This window comes from Momordica charantia (genome assembly GCF_013281855.1).
Source record: "Momordica charantia cultivar OHB3-1 chromosome 4 unlocalized genomic scaffold, Mcharantia_2.0 BLBB01000004.1, whole genome shotgun sequence".
NCBI classification, from domain to species: domain Eukaryota; kingdom Viridiplantae; phylum Streptophyta; class Magnoliopsida; order Cucurbitales; family Cucurbitaceae; genus Momordica; species Momordica charantia.
In genome coordinates this window covers 25,063,762-25,086,511 of record NW_028275162.1, presented here as the reverse complement: position 1 = coordinate 25,086,511, position 22,750 = coordinate 25,063,762, and the positions used below count along the sequence as shown (strand labels likewise).

The following is a 22,750-nucleotide window of genomic DNA, read 5'->3' as shown; positions in this document are numbered from 1 at the left end:
TATCATTTATGATTTGATTTGGATGAAAAAAGGTAATACAGGGAGTAGGGAAGCATATTGATATACTAACTTAAGTCGTATATTTTTGAACCTAGGAAGAATTAGGACGTCTCATTGTACATTATGGGTGTGAGAGATTCTAATCATACAAAATAGAATGTACACATTAATGAAATACTATACAATAATAATTAAAACAATTGGGGACTCTCAAAAGAAAACAGCCGTGAATGAATCCCGCCACTTCCCGAAAACAAAATCACTCGAGAAAAAAAGATGCAGCAGCAGCAGCTTCAGATTCAGCTTCGGCATCCGGCAATATTTCTGATGCTTGAATTGCTTCGGCAATCCTCAGTGCCATCATGGCTTTGTAAGCTGCCAAATCTGCATTCTCCAACAGCAACTGTGCCCTCTGCCGCTTCCCCACAGCACATTCAAAGGCTTTCTCCGCCGTTGCCTTCGCTTCTTGGTATTTTGCCACGGCATTCTGGTCCTCCTCAGCATCTCGCCTCAAAACTATGGCTGCACAACCCCGACTTAGAATCGTTAGAGATTGTACACTCCAACCAGCACAAAACTCAGAATTTTACATCACATCACAACTAGTGGAGATTCAAATCTATAACCTATCATGTATCAAATGTCACTTATTGAGCTACTTCATAGGTACATACAACCATCTATCATTTTCTTTTAAAGAAAAACTTGCTACCAAAGTGTTATACCTTCCAAAAGATTTGAGTGTGTAGCTCTCCCAATTTGGCTAGGCTTTCTTTTGAATGATCTCCTTCTTCGCATGATAGGTTTAGGGACCACCAGAGGTTTCCTCTTAGCCTGATGAGCCTGGAAGAAAAAGATCATCCAAATGGTTCACATGAACTGCCACCCTCAACAACTTAACTTAGGTCGAGCTAAATATTATGCTTCTTCAGTAAACACTAAAAAATAGTTTGAATATAAAAAAAGGTAAGTATCCTCTTGGAATGCAAAAAACATGCAAGTCTTAAGAGTTGACTCACACCCAAATAAAGTTTTTAAGGAAGAACAAAAAATAGTACCTGGAAAACCCTAACCAAGGATGATTTCTTCTGTCTTCGTTTCTTCATCCAATAAGTAAATACAGACTCAACCATTTGACGGTTACCAAGATGCGTGCATATTTCAGCAGGAGCTTTCTCATCAGGGAAGGCATCAGGATTACAATAAAGTCCCTTCTCAAAGGCATCGATCATCAACTCAAAGTTATCCACTGAAATACATTCTTGATGCTTGTCTGTCACAATAAGCTCGTCGTTAGACTTGCTTAACCATTCCTCGTCGTCAGAGTCCATGTCATAGTTTGCGGTTGTCTTTGCCAAGGCTCTAAATACCTCATCATCATGTATAGAGATGTACATATCTGGCCTTTGAAAAGAAGCACAACTACTATCCACATAACCTGGAACTTCACACACCCTGGGCACAGGAATAGCTTTAGCAGTAGAACATGGGATATTGCGATCAGAACATTTCTTGTAGAGATCCTTGAAAATAAACCAATCCCTTCGATTTGGAAACTCTAGCTTCCAACCACTATCCGTGGACCAAATTATTGCATGCGTAAAACGATTGCAAGAAGAGGGCTTCATAACTTTTTCTGCTTTGTGGGTGTATCTAGCTGAACCATCTTTCTTGACCACTAGAAGCCATTCACACGATGCAGAAAACTCTAACACAATATTGGCTCCCTCTTCTCTCAAACATTTATCAGATTCCACAATTAATATATTTGCATTGCAGCATGATGGGTCAACAACCATTGCTGATCTCAATGCAGTAGAACTCCCTTCTCTGATGCGCCCAGCAGAATCTCTCAGGGCTAAGTACTTGTTCTTGTTATAAGATGCTGCAGAAGAAAAGGATACACTGCGTTTGGTATCATGAACTGATTCTGATGCTTTTTGCATAGCAGCAAGAGAAGAGTTTCTAGGCCTCCTCATCCTCAGCGAACTCCTCCTTTTACGCACACCACGAGAACTGAAACTGTTTCTGTATTGCATGTTCCGACCACCTAACCTTGAAGCTCTAACAGATGGATGTAAAATGGGTCGGCTCTTAGGATGATCTACTGCAAATGTCACGGTTTTGCACTCCAAAGAACTTCTTCCAGGAGGACTGGGAACATGTTGCTCTTCAATGCTGTCTTCTTCACTATCACTACTCATATCTACATCTAACTGCTTGTTATTATATACAAGACGAGCCTGAATCCAAGTTGCTCTAAGAAACATCCTTGAATGCAAGTACATAAAATAGAGAGGAATGGCGGAAAAATCTAAATGGAACATTGGCATAGACTGCGTGGCCCCAAAAATCACACAAATGCCAGAGCTTCCAGTAGGAGGATAACCCTGAAAGACAGAGGGTAAGATAAAAACAGAGAAATGCTTAGACAGACAAAAAAAAAAGGTCCCAGGAACAAAAAAGGACGGAATTTGTTCGGATCAAGAAACAAGATAACTTAATCACCAGAAGATAACCTTATGATATAAAACTTCATTGCTGCCCAATTATATTGAAGCCTAACATTTCATCCAAAGAAAAAAGAAAAAAAAGCCCAACAATTGCATCAGAACACAAACGGCAGTAAGAAGGTAATACCTGCAAGAACCGAATTCCCTTTGAAGCAAAAACTCCACAGATTGGATCGGATAACAAAAATTCAGAAAGCTTAGCCACCCTCAGCAGTGGACTCTTCAGGTGTCTAAGAATCGAGAGCATAAAATCTGAGAAACAGCCACCATCATGACTACTCCCAGAAAAAATAGTTAGAACCCGATCCCGGGTCAGCTGCAAAGTACTTTGCCTAGAAAAGTGCACTCTAAAACGACCACCTGCAGTAGGCTCCCAATTTCCATCGTTAGTCTTCCTCGTTCTCTGTCTTCTAATGAAACGGAGTCCAAACATTCTATCTCCTGCCAAACCATTCTCTCCCTCCGTTTCATCGAAAATAACGCGATTCTCTGAAAGACCCCTCTTCCTCTTTCTTCTGTACACTTTCCCAAACATCCTATCCACAACCCCAGACTCACCATCACCACCATTCCTAGCAACAACTTTTACAGGTTTAGGCACATCAGCTACGCAAGTATCATCCTCCTCATGAATGTCAACGACGACAACCCGCTTCGGGTTGACATTACGAACTTGAGTCCACTTACCATGGAGCCTAACCTGGCCACTTCCACCCCCATTTCCTCTGTTCTCAATAACAGGGTACCAGTCACTGGCATCTTTGGATTTCTTAAGCTTCACCTCACCCGATTCGGGCCATAGACGCCTTCCAGACCTCAAAACTCTAGCTCCATCTACACCCTTTACCACACCGAAAACTCTCGTCCTTCTCATCCCCACCGACGGCATTGCCGTACGGTTATGAAGAATTGGCACCACTCGACACTCGACCTTCTGTCCCCGACTCACCGAGTCGCTCTCCGAATTGACTCAGCACCTAACTCGGACCGGTATCGGACCCGGCGGCCTTGGAGTAGAACCGCCAGAACTCAACACGCATCCATAATCAGGAATGATGGAAGTGAGAAACCAGTGTCTGTCTACACGACGACCCGGAATCTTCAAACGCAATCTAAGCCGAACTCGAAACGGAAACTTGGCGCCAAAGAATTCGAGGGGGAAAACTTAAAATCAAAGAACAGAAACAAACAGGGACATGCAGCAGTAAGAGAAACAAAAACCATCAGCGAATCGCACACTTTCGCCGCAATAATCTAGACGAAAACACAAGAAAAAAGGAAAAACAAAATCCTCAAAGATCCATTTACGGAGGCCATGAAAAACCCGAAAAAAGATGTAAGAAAAAGAGAACGATGGAGAACCCAAAAAGAAACTTCAGAGATTGGATCCGAAAGAATGATCGAGAATCGCTGCGAGTGAGAGAGTTTCATGCAAACTGACAGAGCAGAAGAGAGAGAGAAGACGGCTAGGGTTTATGATAAAAACCACTGAAAGTGGGGGCGGAAAGAAGGGGAAAAAGCGGTCGCCGACTGACGGGAGCCGTTGGTTAAAGAGATCGACGGTCAGATTCTTTCTAGGTTCGAAGAGAAAATTTTAGAAACAGGGAGGGGGCGTTTCCGCTTCAGCTTCTAGGGTTTCTTTTCCTTTTTTCTTTTTTCTTTTTTTTTTTAATTCTTTTTACAAATTTCAAGGAGTGGGAAATAAAGGGCGGGTTTGATATTTTGGAGTTCGCGAATTTGGAGGAAATTACCAAAATAGGTCCCGACGTGGCCACGTAGTTGAACGACAGCTGGAATATGATTAAAAAAATAATAATATTTTATTCCTTCCGAAGTCAAAATATTTTGATAAAGTCGAAGATGAGAAAAAGCGTGGTTTAACCCATATTTATGATACATTTTATAATCCATACTCCACGGCATATTGTTGAATGTTGAGGAAATAAAAAATTCGTGACATTTTCTTATAGTCCTTGTAGAAATTTAAATTCAAGCTTAAATTAGTCGTAAAATTCAAACATTTTCTTTTCCTAAATCTCTCTCTCTGTTATTTCTTCCTTTGATTTCTTCCATTTAATTGATTGCAAGGATAAAATTGTAACGTGATTAACTTTCAATTAAAATTCTATCCAAAAACACGATTTCAAATTTTATTTATTTAATTCCAACTAAAGAGAAATGATTTGAGAATCCTCATAAAGAACAGGGAGTTAGTTATCTAAAATCACATAGGATAGTAAACACATTTTAAATTAGTAATTATTCCATAAATACTCTTAGGGTAGTTTTCTTTAGGAAAAGAAAAGGACTTTTTTCAAAAGTCATCTCGAATTAGCGAGTTCTTCTTCATCTTAACTCAGCCATAAGTTGTATTTTCAAATTGTTTAGTGAGATTTTTCAACTAAGTTAGAAAACACTCATTTTGATTTACTAATTATAATCATGAAAGCATGCCACAGGTAAAGGCCACAAAGATAAATTACTAATTATGGTTACTCAAATTGTAACAATGGAAGCTACTATGTTGAATTATGAATACATGATCCAAGAAAAGGACATTGGATAATAAATTTTGTAGCTTCCTGAGAGAGTTGTTATTCAAAACTGTCATTTCACAAACAGTGGGGAGGCTTCAACTGTTGCTTAATTTCTGTTTTCAGTTGCCCAGAATGAACAAGTGCTTCTTTCGTGGCTGGTTTATTAGGACAAATTTTATGTTAAACCTGTGCATAACTCAATTCATACATCATTGATTGGTCAGAGATTCAAAGAGATTCAAATCTTCACCCGCCGTGTTGAACTAAGAAAGGACAACTTCTATTTTTCATGCATCAGATTGACTAGCCCTCTAGGTTCAACCATAACTAACCATTCAAAATTATGTCAAAGTATTCAAACGTGCGCTCGATCTAGACCGATGATCTGGCATGGTTCCCACCGTATCTCCGAGGGCTAGGCTTGGCAACGTCGACAACTATCATCCAACCATTGATGATCTGCATCAACAACAGAAAATATATGTAGAATGAACTAGATGATAGTGAGAGAGAGAGAGAGAGAGAGAGAGAGAGAGCTCATGTTTATTCACCTTGCCATTCATCTCTTTAAGTGCAACACCAGCAGCCTCCACTGTTGTATACTCTATGAAGGCATATCCCTTGGACCTTTTGGAAATCTTGTCCATTATTATTTTAACTGTCCATAAAAGCAATCTGTAACCATTATTTTGCCTCATGAGAAATTCTAGTTAGAATGTTAAGAGGACAGGTTCAATGCAGCGTACCTTCCACGAGCTCGCCAAACCCTTCGAATGCTGCACGTAAAGTTTTCTCCGACGTATAAAATGAAAGACCTGTCTCCAGGTGATTAATAGTAATATTCATTATTAAATAAGACGAGTGTTGGTGACCCGATCTGGTCCCATGTCAACCCACATTATTTTCACAACACATGACTAAGTGATAAAATGTGAGTTTGGGACAATTTTTGGAATGATAGAAAACATTTAGCGATTAAAATCGCTTTTCAAAATTTTTCTTATGTTTGGATAGATAATCAAAAGGAATTTTGAAATCTAAAAACATTAAAAAGAAAAATACTTACAGGGTTTTTAGGCACTTTTCCTAAAAGTGCTAACAGAGAAAGCGTTATCACTTAAAAGCATGTTTTTCAAAACTGATCCAACATTTTCTATTTTATTTTAAGAATTTTTTAGGGTAAACATCCTTGTGTTGTAATTTGGCTCACAGTGAGTAATCCTCTTATCTGATATCCCACTTCCACCCCCTTTTCATGATGAAATTACCAAAGAGCCATTACATTCATTTTATAAGAACATCACACAGAACTAAGATATTTGGCTCACGAAAATTTTCATATTCAAAAGCTAAAATATCTTAGCATATGTTGAATTTACAATACCAGTTATAAATAGTTTCTTTGTTTTCACAGGAGTTCTTTGATCTTCTGAAGAATCTGGTAGATCCAAAGGATTCTTGGCATTACCACCTGAAAAATGCAAGTTATTAATGCAAAGATTCAAAAAGATTTTAATAATAACAAATAGATCAAATTAGAAATTACAATTCTAGTAAATGTATGTTGTTATTTTAACATCTCAGTCCCTGTACTTCCATTTACAATTACAATCAAAGTCCAGTACAGTTTAAATAACTTGATATCACTCCAATTTCATAACTACTTCCTTTTTTATTCCTTCATTCATCCTTGCCAAGTAACAAAAACTGTTGGCATAAGAAGGGCTCGTATAAAAATGCTGTCACCTGTCCTCGATAATGTTTAACAACAAAGCAAATATTGTAATGGTTATTTCAGATAACTTGATAGCTAATGACCGAAGGTTTCGTAAGGAAACTGCAGCAGGCTACCATGGGATAAACAAAAGATCATTCAAAAGAAATTTGATTGAATCTTGCATTCTAAAGAAAAAAGCGGGCAGCAATAGAAGGAAATGGTGTTTAGGCATCCACCTCATTGCCTTGCCCCATAACAGCTAAAGAGGTCTTTACAAAAGAGTCCATTAGCCATAACAAGGGGGAGAATGGAGATCGCCAAAAAGCATTTGCTAGTGCAGGCAAACCTTTTAACAATGGCATGATCTCTTGATATAATATTGTCTATTAGATTCAAACCTTGTTGCGGAAACTTTCTAAAATATATAAATTCGATTAGTTTCTTGACAACTAAATATCGTAAGTTTTAGTGGTTGTCTCATGAGATCAATCAAATAGTGCGTAAGCTAGCTCGGGCACTTATAGATATCCAAAAAAAAAAATTAGTTTGGTAATCGATTCAACCAAGGATTAACCGTTATCCTACTCAACAATCATATCTTACCAGACGACTTCGAGCCATCTGTCTAAGAAGCAAGCACTAGATATCTAAAAGGATATATTTTGAAATGTAGGAGCAATGGAGACTGGAATCAAATCATTGAAGTTGAAGAGAAAGGGGAAAAACCATTGTTCATCTCAATCAATATAACCACGACTAAACATTAGAATTGAAAGATTTACTCAAGGTCAGAAGACTAAACCTCCATACTTCTTATTCTCTGCCTCAAAGTTTTCGTCTTGCTGAACCGATAAAACACCAGGAATACCTGCAGCTCCCAAGAATTAGCATCAAACACCATAGAACAATCGTGAGCAGAAGAATATACAATAGTGCCATAGGAAAGAAACTGAAGAGTACCGGCTAGTTCTCGTGCACATTCCTCATCCAATTCGCAACAAAATCCAAGGCTAGACTGCCAGGAAACATGATATATACACATTTGTGCATCCTTGTCACTGCAGGTAGTTGCCATCATCATTCTTGAGGACAATGAAAATATCATAGACAAAATGAAGCAACTGCTTTTGTTACAGACAATGTTACACTTACTTCCCCAGAACTTTGGTCAATATCTCAACATAATAATCAACCATTTGTGCCTTGGTGACCACCCCAATACCTGGCTTGTCTATTCTAACAAGCCAATGCTTGGTACTCCCAGAAGGGAACAAGAGCCTACCGCCATTTTGCGGATTTGGCCGAGGTGTTGAAGAACCATAATCCTCTATGGAGCTGACATTTGGATCTGGCTTAATAGATATTACCCCTGGAACTCCTGTACCACACTCAAGTAAGAATCAACTAAAGTAGAGCCCATCGACAACAAAGTTAAATTATAAGTCTATGAACTTTCAGTGTTGTGTATAATTAGTCCCCGCAGTATAAAAAATTATCTAATAGGTTCCCTAAACTAAACGTCTTCGCCACCAAATGCCAGAAATTGACTAAAATCAACCTGCCACGTAATCTTTAAACGAGCGGAAGTCTAGGAGACAATCAACTTTTACCAATCAAAGAAGTAAAATAAGTAAAGAATCTGCAATAAGACGCATAATTGGAAAGGAGAACTCACTGGCGAGTTCAATGGAAGTTTGCTCATCGATGTAACAGCAAAACCCAAATTGGGCACTATCCCAGGAAGCATCATAAATACACATCTGAGCATCCCTCTCGCTGGCCATAGAATGTCAAGTCGAAACAAAATTCATTCAGAGAAAAAAAAAAAAAAGATGAAGAACAATCACAGTGGAAAATACGAGGAACACCCACCTGCCCAAAACTCTTTCCAACGCTTTGACGTAGTAATCAACGACTTCTGGTTTTGAAGTTACCCCCCGCGGGGGTGCCTCCATGAGCACCATCCAATGGCGGTTCTCGCCGGCGGCCGGAGACCAGACAGTGGAAGTAGAAGTTGAGGATGTCGAAGCTAAATTTACTGTAGCATAACGGCGAGGCGAAGCAGTGGAGTATAGATGAGAAGTAGAAGGAAGTGAGAATTTGTTGTTCTTACTTGGCGATGGAAGGAATTTGATGTTTATGGCGGAGGATTTGAAGTGGGGTTTGTGGGGCGGAAATGAGAAATGGTGGGATGTGCTAACCGTGGCTGATGGAGAGAGCACCTCCATCGGAACTGGAATTGCGAGCAGGCTTCTACTTCTGCAGTGGTGTCGCTCGATTTTCTTGCAAATGAATTCAGGATTCTTGGAAGAATGAAGGGGATAATTAAAAAATACATGATTGATATTTTTTAAAAGTTACGGGAAAAAAATTTAAAAAAAAATCATAACAAGGCTTAAATTAACGAATAAAGCTTTTTTTTTTTTTTAATTCGTCTCGATGAACTCATTCCCTCTAAATCCTTTACTATTTGCAAAGGCCTTCATTGACCACTTGAACCATCCCATGATGGTTATTAACGAATAAAGCTTTTGACAAAAAAAAATATTAATAATAAATTTAAGGAATAAAGCTCTTCGATTCTTCACCTCAATTCTAAAAAAATAACAAACAAATATTTTACATTGTTTAAAATAATTAATATTAGTATTACGCTTGCTTTTATTTTATTAAAATTTTATGTAATGCTATAAAAATATCCATTCATGCTTCATGTTGATATTAAACTCATAGACATATAAAAATATTAGTGGAAATACCAACACATTGATAGAAATTTAATACCATGTGATCTTAGGAACAAATTTGAAATTTTACTACTAGTTAAAAATATTACTTTTGTTTAAGGTGTGTAACGATCTAATCTCTGTTATAAAAATATATCATTACGATTTGATATGGTTTCTTATAGACTTAGAATGATAAAATTTAACATACTTACAAAATACAAATACTAAATTGTTAAATAATAAGGATCGAAACTTAATTAAACTATAAAGACTAAATGTTACCTATTAAACTTCCATGACTGAATTATTACCAATTTAAAATAAACAAAATCGTTACGATCTAAAGTTGAAGAACTAAATCACTACTTCAACAAAAGTAGACAGACCATCCAGTAATTTTTTACGTTCAAGACCTAAACCGATATCAACGATTATTATTCAAAATCCGTATTTAAAAAAAAAGCTATGAATATTAACATTATTTACACACTAATAAGTTCACATAGCAGTCAATCCGAGCATAATTAAATTAATAAAACTGGCTAGTAAGAGAGGAAAAAAATAATATATATATGTGGATAAAATCGTTCAACTCAAAAAAATATGACAAAATTTAATATTGAATATTTATCGCAAAGCTATTTTATCCATCTCATGCATTGCTCAAAAGTGGTGTCTCCGGGTCATCATCCTCCTTGCCATGGCTTCCATGGCCTCTGGCCTTCACCAGGCAACAGCCATGCCATAGAGAAACCACCTGTGCAGTATAAAACCCATATCACTTCCCGCTATACAAGTTTGGGTTAATTTGGTTCAACTCATATTAATCTTAGAGATCTTAGAAAAACTCGTAAACCAATCTTTTAAATATTGATTTATTTGAGCTCAACATGATTAAAACGAACTTGTAGCCTATCCACTATCTTGTTGAAATAAGTTCAAGTAAGTTTAGCTCGATCCAAACTAATTTTTGGTTAAATTACAAGTTTAGTCTATAAATTTTGAGAGTTGTCTAATAATAGGTCTGTAAAGTATAAAAAGAGTTTAACAGGTCCTTACACTTTTCACCGTGGTTAATAAATTCCTAAATCTACACAGACTTTAATTTTTGGTCTTTTAGGTCGCTGGATTGTAAAAAAATTATAACTCAAGGACCTATTAAAAGTTTAGAAGTCTACTAAACACTTTTTAACGTTAGATACCTATTAGACACACTAATTCTTAAAATATTAACGAATCTGAACTCAACCTGATTTATACATAGTGCACAATTTAGGTTGGGTTCATCGAGTTATTTTAATGTGCCGAATAGAGAGAGGGTAGTGTTTTACCAAGCATAGTGAGGCACAAACAATGCTAAAGCCTTTGCAATTGAAAGGGGCATCCTCAGAAATGAACCATGCTGAAATATCCAGAAAAAAAAAACAGCAAGCAAATATAATTGAATTAGTTGCAATGCCCAGTGAAAGGAGAAGCAATGAGGAAAGCCACTCACAAGTCAATGGACTCATCACAAGTGGGGATAATAAACTTGCTATTGACTCCACACCAGCAACAAATCCTCGGGCCTTTCCCTGCCATCAATAATGTATCAGTTAACAGAATAAACCCAATTCCCGAAACCTCCACACTTTTTTTTTTTTTATAATTAGGAGTCGGAGCTTTGTTGCCCTATACCCACGGGCCTCCCTACCCGCTCCAAAGTCTGGACCTAGATCACATAAAGGATTTTTTATATTAAGCTCGTTAGAAGATTCGAACTTGAGACGTCTAAGCCAGTATGACCACAAGACCCCAAGTCCTTGCCAATGGGGCTACCCCTTGAGGGCTCGAAACTTCCACGCTATTTTCTTCTTTCTTTCTTTTCATATTCAGCGGTCCTTCTATTCTTTTTGTACTTGTATACAAATTACTGCCTCTGCTTAGTGCTAAATCACAAAGTTTTTTTTTTTTTTTGTAATTACAGTCTTACGATTCTTATACGAGATGGGAAAGCTGTCTTTCATTAGTTTTTTTTTCCCTCTCAATATACTACTCAGTATCCTATCGGTAAAAGATAAAAAAAGGGAAAAAAAACAATAGAATGAAAGAACTTTGCCAACCTGATTGGTTGAGCTCGAAGCTTTGGAGACAATGGCATAAATCTGTATGTTTGGAATTCAAAAGATTAATGGAAATGATCATTTAAATCAATAATGAAATGGCAAAGATTAAATTCTCCTAATCATGAATCAGAATCAATATCAAGAATGGATTAATGATGTGAATACATATATTTGAATTTTCTCTTGATACTTACCGCAGGTCTTGCTAGGACATAAATTATTTTAAATGAGGCACTCAAGTATGCTACCTGCGTACAGAGACAGACATCCATTACCAATTTGAAAGACTAGAAAGTATCATACTTCTCAAGTAAAACGAAATTTTAAGGTCCCATTCGACAACGATTTTGTTTTTAGTTTTCTGTTTTGAAAAAATTGTGCCTACTTTCCCACAATTTATCCCGTATCTTAATTTAAAAACAAAACCTACTTAGCTTAGAAACAGAAGTGTAAGTAGCACTTGAAACTAATGGTTATCAAACAGGGTTTAAAATAATTTGTTTTGAGCTGTAAAGTTCATGTAATAGAAATATGGAGCATACCCAAGCTGCCCATGCGAAGCCATAGAACAATGCCTGTACATCAAAAAAAAAAAGGAAAAACTATTACGTAGGACTGTATTATTTTTCTCTATTGTCTTGAGTATGGAGCTAAGAGGAGAAATTTGACAGATAAAAGGGATGCTATTCGAAATGTCTTACGTAAGCTATCGATGCAAGTATGGCCATACATAATATAGCTTCCTCTCCGATCAGTGGATTTATCAGTGGAAGCACCAACATCTGGAAGCATGCTATCAAGCTCAACACATTGAGTGAAATGGATACCAAATTTAAACATTTTCTTTCATTGAGTATTGAACTCCCTAATCTAACTGATATGGGGGTGACGATTTTCGTAATGATGACAAAGTTTTATGTGGAAGAGGACTTCCCTTCCGGATCTTGTTGGAAAATAATATACCTGACTGAAAATTGAGCCTATTCCCACCAGCATTAAGATTTCTGAGTTTTGGTTTTTATCAAAGCCAAAAGCTGCCTTCAAATAGAACTGCAGAACTTCAAAGTATTAGTTAATGGTCTCATAGATAAAGATCAAAATCTTATTTGAGTACATTGTTGGATCCTATCTTTGTCACGGTTTCGTTGATCGAATGCTTTTACAATCAGTTTGGGATGACTATAGGAAAAAAATACTTTTTAGTAAAAAAACACAGCTTCCAATAGCATTTTAATGTTTCTTGAGTGTTCTATGACTTTCAAAATCATGAAAATTTTGAAAAGTGCTCTTAATGGGCTCAAAGAACTTTTGGAACCCTTAATATAAGAACTTTGGCTCAGCATTCTATTCTTGCAATTCAGTGAATCTTATATTTCTAAGGATGATAAAATTTTATTCATCAAAACTTACCATTAAGACACTAGTGATACCAGACATTCCCAACTCTAGGAAGAAAGAAACATAAGATATGCTCCTAAGCGTTGGACTGCAAAACATAATAAAGCTATTCAACGATGGCTTTCTTCTTAACAGAAGAGAGTTTGATGAAACATTGCACCATGAAAGGAAAAAACAATAAACAAGCTAATAAAAAAATACCTGTGGATGACTATATATGCTGCATCTCTCATAGTTCTGAATCGTTTGTTGAGAACGTTGATCGTCTTCGACAAGCAACCGGGTTCTCCATCACCCTTTGGCACTAGTTCTACGGTCTCAACCAGGAAGAAATACATGTAAACCGGACAAAAGATCAGTAAAACTACGGACACCTGAAACAAAGAAGTAAATTCTCAATGTGATAAATGGAAAATGAAATGATGAGACTTGAATCCATGAGGCTAAAGGGCTGCAGTTAATACCGAAAAAATGTACTTTTCGGGAAGAAACCGTGCTAGCAAATTTCCTACAACATGGGAAGCAGAACAAAGGCCAGTGATCCAACCAAATACTGCAGCTCTCCTACTTTCATGTACAATATCCGCCTACATGAATACATGATAAAAAGCCAAAATAGATTGCTTAATTCGTAATTTTTCCTTCAAAACAAAACAAATTTGTTTTTTTGGTTAAATTACAAATTATACCCATAAACTTTTAGAGTTGTGTCGAATAGGTTCTCGAACTTTCAATCTTGTATCTAAATCTCCAAATTTTAAAATATGTCTCTAATGGGTCAGGAATCTATTAGACACAACGAAAGTTGAGCAACCTACTAGACATTTTTTGAAATTCGGATACCTATTAGACACAACATTGAAATTTTTCGAACCTATTAAATGTAACCTCAAAAGTTTAGGGAGACTTGTAATTTAACCTTGTTTTTCTTAAATGGAGAACTAAAGAATTAAAAAAATTAAAAACATAATCATTACCGCGTATGAAACAGAAATGAAAAATATGCTGCCTTGACTGAGTATCTTTGATATTGTACGAAGCACATAGTAAGCATATACATAACCCTTGGATTGATCCCACACAAATAAGGCTGAAACCAAAATGCACATAAGAAAAAGGACTGTAGAATTTGATAAAAAAAATAAAAAAAAGTATATGTTAATATGAATACTGGGACATGAAGAACATGGAAATGGAAACATACCAAAAGGAAATATGCTCGTAGATATTGTAAGAAGTAGTAAAGGTTTTCGACCATACTCGTCTGCAAGCTGACCAAGCAGTGGAAGAACCACCATCTTGAAAATTCCAACGACCTATAACCCAAAAGAGAGAGCTCAAGAACCTCATCATTTTCCCTCATTACCAGTTCCATGCATCAGTAAGGTAATCTTGTCAAAAAATTGTTAAATTCACTAAATGTAGAATGTGAACAGTTGAATGTAGATTTAACGAATTTGAGAGTGTTTCCAAATGAATATTATTTCCAATGTAGATTTATTCCCCGCCAATGCAGATAAAGTTTCCACTAAAGAAAGAGGAGATATATTCGCCACAAATTTTGTTAAGTTCTTCTTATCGTATGAAATCTTTGGCGAGCCATAAAGAGTGATGATAAATTCTGGGAAGGAAATAGAAATGATAAGGCTGTTGAAAATTTCAAAATTCTGGGGGAATTAGTCAAGTTCTCAGCAGCTGAGAAGTCCCAACTTGAAGAATTAAGGAAAGGAAAGATGCATGCAGTCTTACCTTTCAGAAAGAAAGTAGAAAGAAGAAGAAGAGGGAAAAAGATCATAAATTTGTATGGTAGCAAATTGGTCACCGAAAACAAATTTGTGTAAGAATGGAAGCAAATAGTGTGTTTAGCTGCCAAAAAAAAAAGATCATAAATTTGTATAGTAGCAAATTGGTCACTGAAAACAAAATAAAAACATCAGAAACATAAACAGAGTAGCAGAAACAGAGACATTGATAACCATTTTGTTTCTTAAAATTCAGACGTGTTTAAAAAAAAAGGTGAAAAAACAATACAAAGAAATCAACAGGAAACAAGATTTTTTTTTATATATAATTGGGAGTCGGTGTTTTGCCCCTCTATACCGAGGGGCACCCGAGCTCATCCAAGGCTCGGCCCCTGGGAGACATCGAGAATGTTTTTGGTATTAAGCAATCAGAAGTTTCAAACTTGAGACCTCTGAACCAACATGATCAAGAGCACTCAAGTCTTTGCCGACTTGGGAGCTGAAAACAAGCCTAATGTACAGAAACAGAAAACTAAAATCGAAACCATTATTACTGTAATTTTCAAATTCTGGGAGTAGCATAATCTATAAGAACAATTTAGTCAAGTTGCCATCCAAACTTGAAGAATCAAGGACAGCAAAGATCCCCCAGCAGCATTACTATCCAGAAAATGGTGTGTGAAATTCAGAAGCAGCAGAAAAAGAGAAACAGGCGAGGGAGCATGAAAAGAGATGGAAAATTTACCGTTTGCTCAGTCCCATTTAAGTAAATGGCTTGAGGACAAGTGGGGTTGGCAGGGCAAAGAGCATTAGAAACCACATCAACAATAACAGAGACAGTCATTTCTTCAGAAATCCAGTGGACACATAGTGGCAACAGCAGGTGAACCAGAGGCCTCAGCTCTCCGATCCCACTTTTCCAGGCCGAGTAATGCATCTCCACACCCAAACCCAAGCACAGTCTTTGGAACACAATCAAATCAAATCAAAACGAGGCCTCTGGGGCTTTTGTAGACAAAGACACTGTTGTCTGTGAGATATGAGTCCAACTGATAATCCAAGATTTCAGATAAGAGGAAAGAGATGGACAAATGGTTCTATGATTGAATTTAGGACACAGCTAAATTTAAGGTGGGGGAGATATAGAGGAAGCTGATTGGTTCAATTTAATTCAAGATGGCACGTGTCTCCACGCTGTAATTTGTGAACAAGAATACTGCTGCACAAAGAAATACGAGATATTACAAATTTGGTAATTAAATTTTGAACAAAATGTAACTTCACTTTTCAATTTAGTCTTTTAGGGTCTCTTCTTGGTTCAATTTAGTCCTCATAATTTTTAAAGTTTCAATTTGATCTTTGTAAATTGGTTAAACTCACAAACTATCATAAACAATATTTTACTTACTTGAAAAACTCGGTTATTTTTTCATATTTTTTATCCAGCCATAATCAGCTAAATAACAAACATTATCTCATTTTGATGTCAAAAGAATCATATATTTAAAATACGGTAACATAAATAACAATTTATGAAGTTTTATTAGATCATAAGAACATAATTAAAATTTTAAAATTATTTAAACAAAATTGATTTTTTTTCTAGTAAAAGACAAAATTGAAATTAAGAATTGAGAAAAAAAAAGAATTTAAAAACTGTGATCAGACTGAATAGAGGTTGTGTATGTGATTTTGGAGACGTAAAGGGAAGTTATGTGCTGTGTGGCGGCTGGGCGGGGCATGCGCGCGCACGAGTTGGCGCGTGGAAGGCTTGTGGCGTTGCTTTAAGTGCGCGTGGAAGATTGAGTTCTACTTCTACCTTGTGTTGTGGGGCCTGTGGCTTCGCTCTTTTAGGTTCCCTACAATAAATTTCCCTCTCTTATTTCTTAAATAATAATAATAATAAATAAAAATAAAAAATCCCTTTATTCTTATTGCGTAGATGGCCACTTTCATTCCAAATTTTCCTAATCACAGAGTTTTTTGTTTTACCTAGTACATTAATACCAAAGTGAGCATAGCTCCACAATAATTGACATATATCTTTAACTATGAGATTGTGAGTTCGATCCCCCACCCTACATATTGTACTAAAAAAAGACATTGATCTGAACAGAAAATAAAATAACTTTCTACCACTTGATCAATGATATATATATCTTTATCGAACTAGGTTTAAACTGACATCTCTCTAATTGGTTTCATTTGGAAGAAACCTTGTATAAAATAACTCTCACTTAACTCATGTTTTTACCTCCTTTTGATAGTCTTTGTTATTGGGTAGAGACTTGAAAGTTGAAAGCTTCCAAATCCACGACTCCCCCATTCGCAAGTGACCTACAAAAGAGGTAACAACACATATTTGCTATTAATGTGGTTGGTATTAATGTTTTAAAATAATTTTATTTTTTAATTGCCTATTTGGTAGGACATTATAATGGGTAAGAGTTTTAGTAAGATTAAAAATAACTGAAAATGCAAATAAAAATAAGCTTAGTTCAATATTGAAGAGGGTTTTGTGCTCGTAAAAGTAACCTTGCTTTGTTAAAGGTGTTGAAAAAAGAAAAATTGAACACGGCAACTTTCGACGAGAGGTTTGAAAGTGACTAAAGTGCCTACTGGGCATCCAAAGAATTGGCCTTGCCACCCGTCGCTATATGCAATAAAGAAACCAAAATAGAAAACTTGTTAAAATAAATTATGACCAAATCCACATTCAAACTAAAAATTATATACAAATCTTAGAGAGAAGATATTGACAAAATTACCAAAAAAAAAAAAAAACCCAAATCAAGGTCGTCCATATCATCCAAAGTACAATGCATTATACATCTATCCTAAACATTAAATATTCAGAAAAGAAAACCTATACCAAATTGAAGGCATTAGAAGTTGTTGCGTTATGCCTCTCACTCACATGAATTGCCACACCGGAACGTGTAGAAACATGCTGGTTGCTGCAGCATGCCAATTTTACCTTAAATATTCACACTCAGCATGAATCATTAGGTCATGTGGAAATCTAAACATTACAAAGTCATAATCACAAATCATTATGCGCAGATATAAAATAGAAACATCCATGCTTTTTGACATGCATTGCCAAAAAGATTAAGCAACTTGGTAATAAAGTTCTGCATTAATACAGTCGCTCCAACTAAATTTAATCAAAAATTAAAATCTCAACCTTAGAGAACTATGGCTTCTACTAACACTTCAAATCCTATTAGATGGTATCTTTACCAGCAGCAGCAGAAGTTCCATTTCTTAAAGAAATTTGAAATCGTCTGAACATTCCATTCCCAAGACTAGAACAAAAATTATTATTACTGGACGAACGATCAAATTTATCTTACATTATCATATATGTTCCTCATATCCAAAATATTTTAGTAAATGCAACAAAATAATGCTAAGCTAGCAATAAAATTACAAGGTACTCTTACTCTATAAACCATGAAATAATTTAACCTCAACGGCCTTTTTATTTTCTGCGTAAAAACAAGCACCCGCCTGGTCACCCTCCTCAAGATCAGTGTTGTTGCTCAACCTAACAAAGAATGAATTGACAAACTTATCTATCTTTTACTCCATCTAGCTGGTCGATATTGCATCCTCTTCCTCAACATCAAATTCTTGTTCCACGCCCTTCACCTATAAATTGAGAATATACTATCAAATCATAGATAATAAATTTAAAATATATAATATATAATTCAGAGAAGCATAAGAACAAAAGATGAGGAAAAAATCTATATATTTGAATTGGGCTGCGCAACCCTGAAACATCATTCATTATATTTCACATTTAAAGTGATTTCTCTAGATTGGCTCTCTAGGATGCAATACCTTTTTTCTTATCAGACATGCCCCTCGGCATTCTTGTTATCCAACTAGAGCATGTTGCATTCCATAAGATTATATTTGGTAAAATATGAACATATTATCTTGAATATAACAAGCCTTTGTTAATCAGGTGCCCTATACGAAGTTGACTACCATGGACGGATAAAAAAGTTGAAAACCAACAGTTCGTAGTCATAACAATAAGATTCAATGTCCTTCAGGCTTCAACTCCTCTTTATCTTAGAAAAAAAAATCCTTCCACTTCAGCTGTTGTGTAGTCAAACTCAATACTTCCACTTCCAGTATGCAACCAAATGCGAAGAATAACTATGCTTGTAGGACACCTCAGGTATCATATAAAAGATGCTGCTAATATAAAATATCAGGAAACAAAAGCCACATGTGCGAGCAACTATGCCAAAAATGCTTGCAAGGACATACGGCACACCTAATTGTGCAAGTGACAAATTGGATATGCTTCTAATTAAAAATAAGCTTACAAAAATACCAAGATCATATCAATCTTACCTCAGGTACATAATGCATCAACATATTTTCAATGCCAGATTTTAGAGTGACAGATGAGCTTGGGCAGCCACTGCATGCTCCTTGCATTCTCAGTGTGACTATACCAGTTTCTCTGAAGAAGACAGAAGCGTAAACTTCAATAGATATAAGCAATCATGCATACAACTCAAATGCTTTAAGAAACACCTTCAACTGGATCCAGCTAAACCTACTCGTTATATCCCCTGTATTCAATATCTCCACCATCATCTTGAACTGCAGGTCGAATACGAGTCTCAAGCAGCTCTTTGATCATTGCAACAATTTCAGAATCATCCTAAAAAGTAGGCACAAGTGAACGGATCTACTAAGAATTGAGCTGTATCCAAAAAAAAAAAACTACTAAAAAAATAAAATAAAATATATGATGTTTCCAATTCCAACATGACAAATATACCTCTTTAGGAAAGTTTCAAAATTTGCAGCATGTAAACAACAGACGTAAAGTTAAACCTCAAAATTAAATATTACAAACGAAATTTTGACATCAGACAGAAGATATTGACATAATCATTCTTTAGATAAGTAACTCTACTTCATTGAAGAAACATATTAATTGTAATGACAACTAACAAGAGAATTTCATTGATTGAAAACAGAGAATACAATTGAAGTAAATTTATGCGAAATCCTTTTCAATTCTCTAGGTCTCCAAGAGGCGCAATAGCATGCATCCTCCTTTTGTATTAATGGAAAAGCTGGAAAGGAAGGCAAGAAAGAAAAGGAAGGGGAAAAAAACGTAAAACAAAAGCTTACTAATTTGACTAAGAAAAATTGAATTTCATAAAAAAGATGTATGTGGGGATCAGAAAACAAGTAATTAGCCAAAGTTTTATCCAAAAAAGAATAAGATTATAATATTGCAAGTTCAATAAGAATATGGTGCACAAGTCTTCAGTAGAAGTAACATCACCGTGAAAGAACTGCAAGGCACCACATTATGGTAATTTTAATCTTAAGTATGATGACATTAAATGTTCATACTTCTATATAAATATTTAAGACACAGTTAAAAATCTATGTATTTCATTAGCGGTGTTGCACCAAGGAACTCTCATTCTACCTTTTATTACATTAGCATAGGGTATATAAAGTGAGGAAAGAGAACAAAACAGAAGTTCATAATTTTCAATCAAAACACAATCTAATATAAAACTATCATAAACATCCCCAGGGAAAAAAAAAATATGTAAGAACATCAACTTTTAGTTCAGAGCAAATAGAACAACATGTGCTCTAAAAAATGAATTTGTTTCTTAGCGAGTAAAAATCTAACAGGAATGTGCATTAATTTGCAGTTAAAAGACATACCTCATTGATGGCTGTGTCCATGGCAGCAGCAGTTTTAGAGTCTAGAAACAGTGGTTGCCCAGAAGAATAGAAGTCCATGATTGCGGCAAAAATTTCGGGCTTTAGGAAATCCCAAGTAGCATCTTCCGATTTTGTTACAGTGACAAAATCTGATCCAAAGAAGACTCGTACAACACCTACAGAAGCAATCAAGTAAGCCCCACACCAACCATCAATACAACTAGTAAGTATACCTGTAACCATCACTAAATCAACAGCTTGTAATAATTAAAATTGAAACTAACATTCAACAACGTTACATATGGGATAACAAGAAGTGACAAAATTATCATTAGAGTTGATAAAATTGCATGGTTATTTTTGGTAAGGTAACCATCCATGATCTATATCTGGATTAGTACCACTTATTCATTACACTGCGCAGCTTATCTATACTCACAAGCAAAGATATTCCGAAGCTCAGTTTTCAATTGAAAGAGGTAAAGACTAAAAAAATCAAATCAATGTGAATCAGCAATGTGTCTGCAGCCATTCAAGTTCCAAACACTTAGATCAAAAGATTCTTATTCGCATGGTTCCAGGACTCAGTTTAACTTTCATCTCCTGCACTATAAAATGAAAAGCAAAATTATCGAACCTATAGGGAAACTAATTACACTCTTCGAACAGCCATCAGAAAAAATGTCCTGCCTCTACGCCTCCAGCCCTCCACCCTTCTACATGATAAATATTCATCACGAGCATAGTACACCAGTAACCCATGTTTACACTTAATGCTGGTTTCACTTATTCAAAGTCCATAAATCAATCAATGTAATCAGATAAAAGACAACGTTAATGACTTACTAACTTCTTTTTCGACTTTCTCAACAAAAAAAAAAACAAAAAAACTTCTGTTTAGAAAATAATCATATGCGAACATCAACATGTTTGCAGAACCCCAGTCATCACATTTAGGAAATTAAATGGTAATTAAAGGAATTCACACTCGGAAATTATAATATACCGTGAAAAATAAAATTGAAAAACGTTGTATTGAATCCAAAAAGAAATATAATTCCAGAATACGTACCATCAATACCATAAAGGGCTTTTGCAAGTGGGGAGTTCATGGCAGAACGCGCATTTGGAAAATCCGCACTCCCGACTTCCATAACAGGCTTTCCAGGATGAAACATGAGAGACGAAGGATTGGGTGTCGATTGAGTTTGGATAAACATTGTTCTCCTCTGTCCTGAATGCAATATAAACTAAATAAGTCACGATCGGTGATCGCCCGACAGATGATACAAAAAATACACTACATATGCAACTTTTCCATTCATCAAAATCCACTTACCTCCGAATTGGTTCCATTTCCAGGAGCGCAAGTAAGAATTGGAGCAAGACCTAGACGTCGTAGAACACGAAGCAGCGTCTTCACCGCCAAATAGAGAAGAAGTTGTAGCGGTGGAAATGCGTCGGATCTTCCCAGCTCCGCGAGAATCCATTCTAGGTATTCTTCGGACTCGCACAATTAAGCTTCCCAAGCCCCTCATTCTTCCCTCGCTTTTCTTGCAAGTTGGAGAATTCTTCTTCTTAAATACCTAGCGGAAGCGTGGTGGTGACGCATATGTTGCACCGTCGGTTCGGTTTTGATCTAGGGCTTGTTCGGTCCTGTCCGGTCTATGGTTTTTTCGGTTCGACTTGATCTAGGGTTTGTTCGGTTTGGGAAACTGTAATAATTATTAATAAATAACTGTCATGGTAAAAACAAAAAAAGTCATCAATCAACTAATAAATAGTGGCAATAAATTGCGGGAATTTAGCTCGGTTTATTTTAAAAAAATAATAACAAATAAGTATCTTCACTCAAGATGAATTATTAGAAAGTAAGTTCTACCTTTTCCAAATAAATACAAGATAAAATAAGAATAATAAAATAATTTCTACAACGTTATTTTCATTCAGGTCTCGAATCTACTAATAGATTTATCATTCTAAGTTTTGTATTTGGTTTATTTTTTTAATATAACAAGTGGGAGGTAGAAATTCAAACTCGCGACCTCGAGATTGGTATATTTAACCAATTGAGTTATGCTTATGTAAGCATAAGTTTTGTATTTATTAAAAATTATGTTCCATCAAAAAATAAAAATATGTTCTTCATGAACATATTCAATCAATGGTTACATAGCTACCTTCATTCAACATATTTGTGGTTTAGTCGATAACCTGTTCTGGGTTGAAAATATTTGCTCTTCTCTTTTACATTTTCACTGCATTCTGTTTTCTGTCCGTTCGTA

At 35.9% G+C, this 22,750-nt stretch overlaps 4 protein-coding genes across 5 annotated transcripts; all 4 read right to left on the bottom strand.

Annotated features, from left to right (window-relative positions):
- Positions 1-57: 57 nt before the first annotated feature.
- LOC111006281 (Enhancer of polycomb-like transcription factor protein) lies at positions 58-4,181 on the bottom strand. The gene is made up of 4 exons (XM_022278119.2): positions 2,641-4,181; positions 1,059-2,390; positions 726-843; positions 58-522 (listed from the first exon to the last, which is right to left on the bottom strand). Exons 1-4 carry the CDS (start codon positions 3,400-3,402, stop codon positions 260-262), a joined length of 2,475 nt encoding a protein of 824 aa, XP_022133811.1. The 5' UTR covers positions 3,403-4,181; the 3' UTR covers positions 58-259.
- A 792-nt stretch (positions 4,182-4,973) lies between these two features.
- Positions 4,974-9,088, bottom strand: LOC111006714 (RNA-binding (RRM/RBD/RNP motifs) family protein). The gene is made up of 9 exons (XM_022278785.2): positions 8,640-9,088; positions 8,443-8,543; positions 7,920-8,145; positions 7,728-7,825; positions 7,570-7,635; positions 6,435-6,521; positions 5,797-5,865; positions 5,602-5,708; positions 4,974-5,509 (listed from the first exon to the last, which is right to left on the bottom strand). The coding sequence occupies exons 1-9, from the start codon at positions 8,993-8,995 to the stop codon at positions 5,423-5,425; spliced, it is 1,197 nt and encodes a 398-aa protein (XP_022134477.1). The 5' UTR covers positions 8,996-9,088; the 3' UTR covers positions 4,974-5,422.
- Positions 9,089-10,042: 954 nt separating this feature from the next.
- LOC111006226 (uncharacterized) lies at positions 10,043-17,900 on the bottom strand. The gene is made up of 18 exons (XM_022278017.2): positions 17,614-17,900; positions 17,277-17,394; positions 16,996-17,078; positions 16,561-16,600; positions 15,487-15,960; positions 14,204-14,315; positions 13,977-14,089; positions 13,464-13,586; positions 13,201-13,373; positions 13,012-13,087; positions 12,565-12,651; positions 12,303-12,383; positions 12,144-12,176; positions 11,796-11,849; positions 11,599-11,640; positions 10,992-11,070; positions 10,828-10,898; positions 10,043-10,253 (listed from the first exon to the last, which is right to left on the bottom strand). The coding sequence occupies exons 5-18, from the start codon at positions 15,676-15,678 to the stop codon at positions 10,149-10,151; spliced, it is 1,341 nt and encodes a 446-aa protein (XP_022133709.1). The 5' UTR covers positions 15,679-15,960; positions 16,561-16,600; positions 16,996-17,078; positions 17,277-17,394; positions 17,614-17,900; the 3' UTR covers positions 10,043-10,148.
- A 140-nt stretch (positions 17,901-18,040) lies between these two features.
- On the bottom strand, positions 18,041-22,037 carry NFU4 (NFU domain protein 4). 2 transcript variants are annotated; one of them, XM_088122716.1, is made up of 6 exons: positions 21,805-22,037; positions 21,538-21,715; positions 20,466-20,641; positions 19,328-19,431; positions 19,116-19,227; positions 18,041-18,395 (listed from the first exon to the last, which is right to left on the bottom strand). In XM_088122716.1, exons 2-6 carry the CDS (start codon positions 21,683-21,685, stop codon positions 18,336-18,338), a joined length of 600 nt encoding a protein of 199 aa, XP_087978842.1. In that variant the 5' UTR covers positions 21,686-21,715; positions 21,805-22,037; the 3' UTR covers positions 18,041-18,335. The 2 variants fall into 2 exon arrangements, with proteins under 2 accessions (XP_087978842.1, XP_022133710.1); XM_022278018.2 differs by having other exon boundaries at positions 21,538-21,699.
- Positions 22,038-22,750: the final 713 nt, after the last annotated feature.

Excerpts from the sequence above, each read along its gene's own strand:
- LOC111006281 (XM_022278119.2), bottom strand. The coding sequence starts at position 3,402 with ATGCCGTCGGTGGGGATGAGAAGGACGAGAGTTTTCGGTGTGGTAAAG. Across the intron at positions 2,391-2,640 it reads AGGGAATTCGGTTCTTGCAG|GGTTATCCTCCTACTGGAAG; the intron begins GTATTACCTTCT and ends TCTGTCTTTCAG. Across the intron at positions 523-725 it reads ACACTCAAATCTTTTGGAAG|CCATAGTTTTGAGGCGAGAT; the intron begins GTATAACACTTT and ends GGGGTTGTGCAG.
- LOC111006714 (XM_022278785.2), bottom strand. The coding sequence starts at position 8,995 with ATGGAGGTGCTCTCTCCATCAGCCACGGTTAGCACATCCCACCATTTC. Across the intron at positions 8,146-8,442 it reads AACTTCCATTGAACTCGCCA|GAGTTCCAGGGGTAATATCT; the intron begins GTGAGTTCTCCT and ends AGTGTGGTACAG. Across the intron at positions 5,510-5,601 it reads TTAAAGAGATGAATGGCAAG|ATCATCAATGGTTGGATGAT; the intron begins GTGAATAAACAT and ends TTGTTGATGCAG.
- LOC111006226 (XM_022278017.2), bottom strand. The coding sequence starts at position 15,678 with ATGCATTACTCGGCCTGGAAAAGTGGGATCGGAGAGCTGAGGCCTCTG. Across the intron at positions 13,088-13,200 it reads GCATATATAGTCATCCACAG|TCCAACGCTTAGGAGCATAT; the intron begins GTATTTTTTTAT and ends TATGTTTTGCAG. Across the intron at positions 11,850-12,143 it reads GCTTCGCATGGGCAGCTTGG|GTAGCATACTTGAGTGCCTC; the intron begins GTATGCTCCATA and ends CTCTGTACGCAG.
- NFU4 (XM_022278018.2), bottom strand. The coding sequence starts at position 22,003 with ATGAGGGGCTTGGGAAGCTTAATTGTGCGAGTCCGAAGAATACCTAGA. Across the intron at positions 20,642-21,537 it reads AGCCCTTTATGGTATTGATG|GTGTTGTACGAGTCTTCTTT; the intron begins GTACGTATTCTG and ends TTGCTTCTGTAG. Across the intron at positions 18,396-19,115 it reads TGATGCATTATGTACCTGAG|GTGAAGGGCGTGGAACAAGA; the intron begins GTAAGATTGATA and ends CTCAATTTATAG.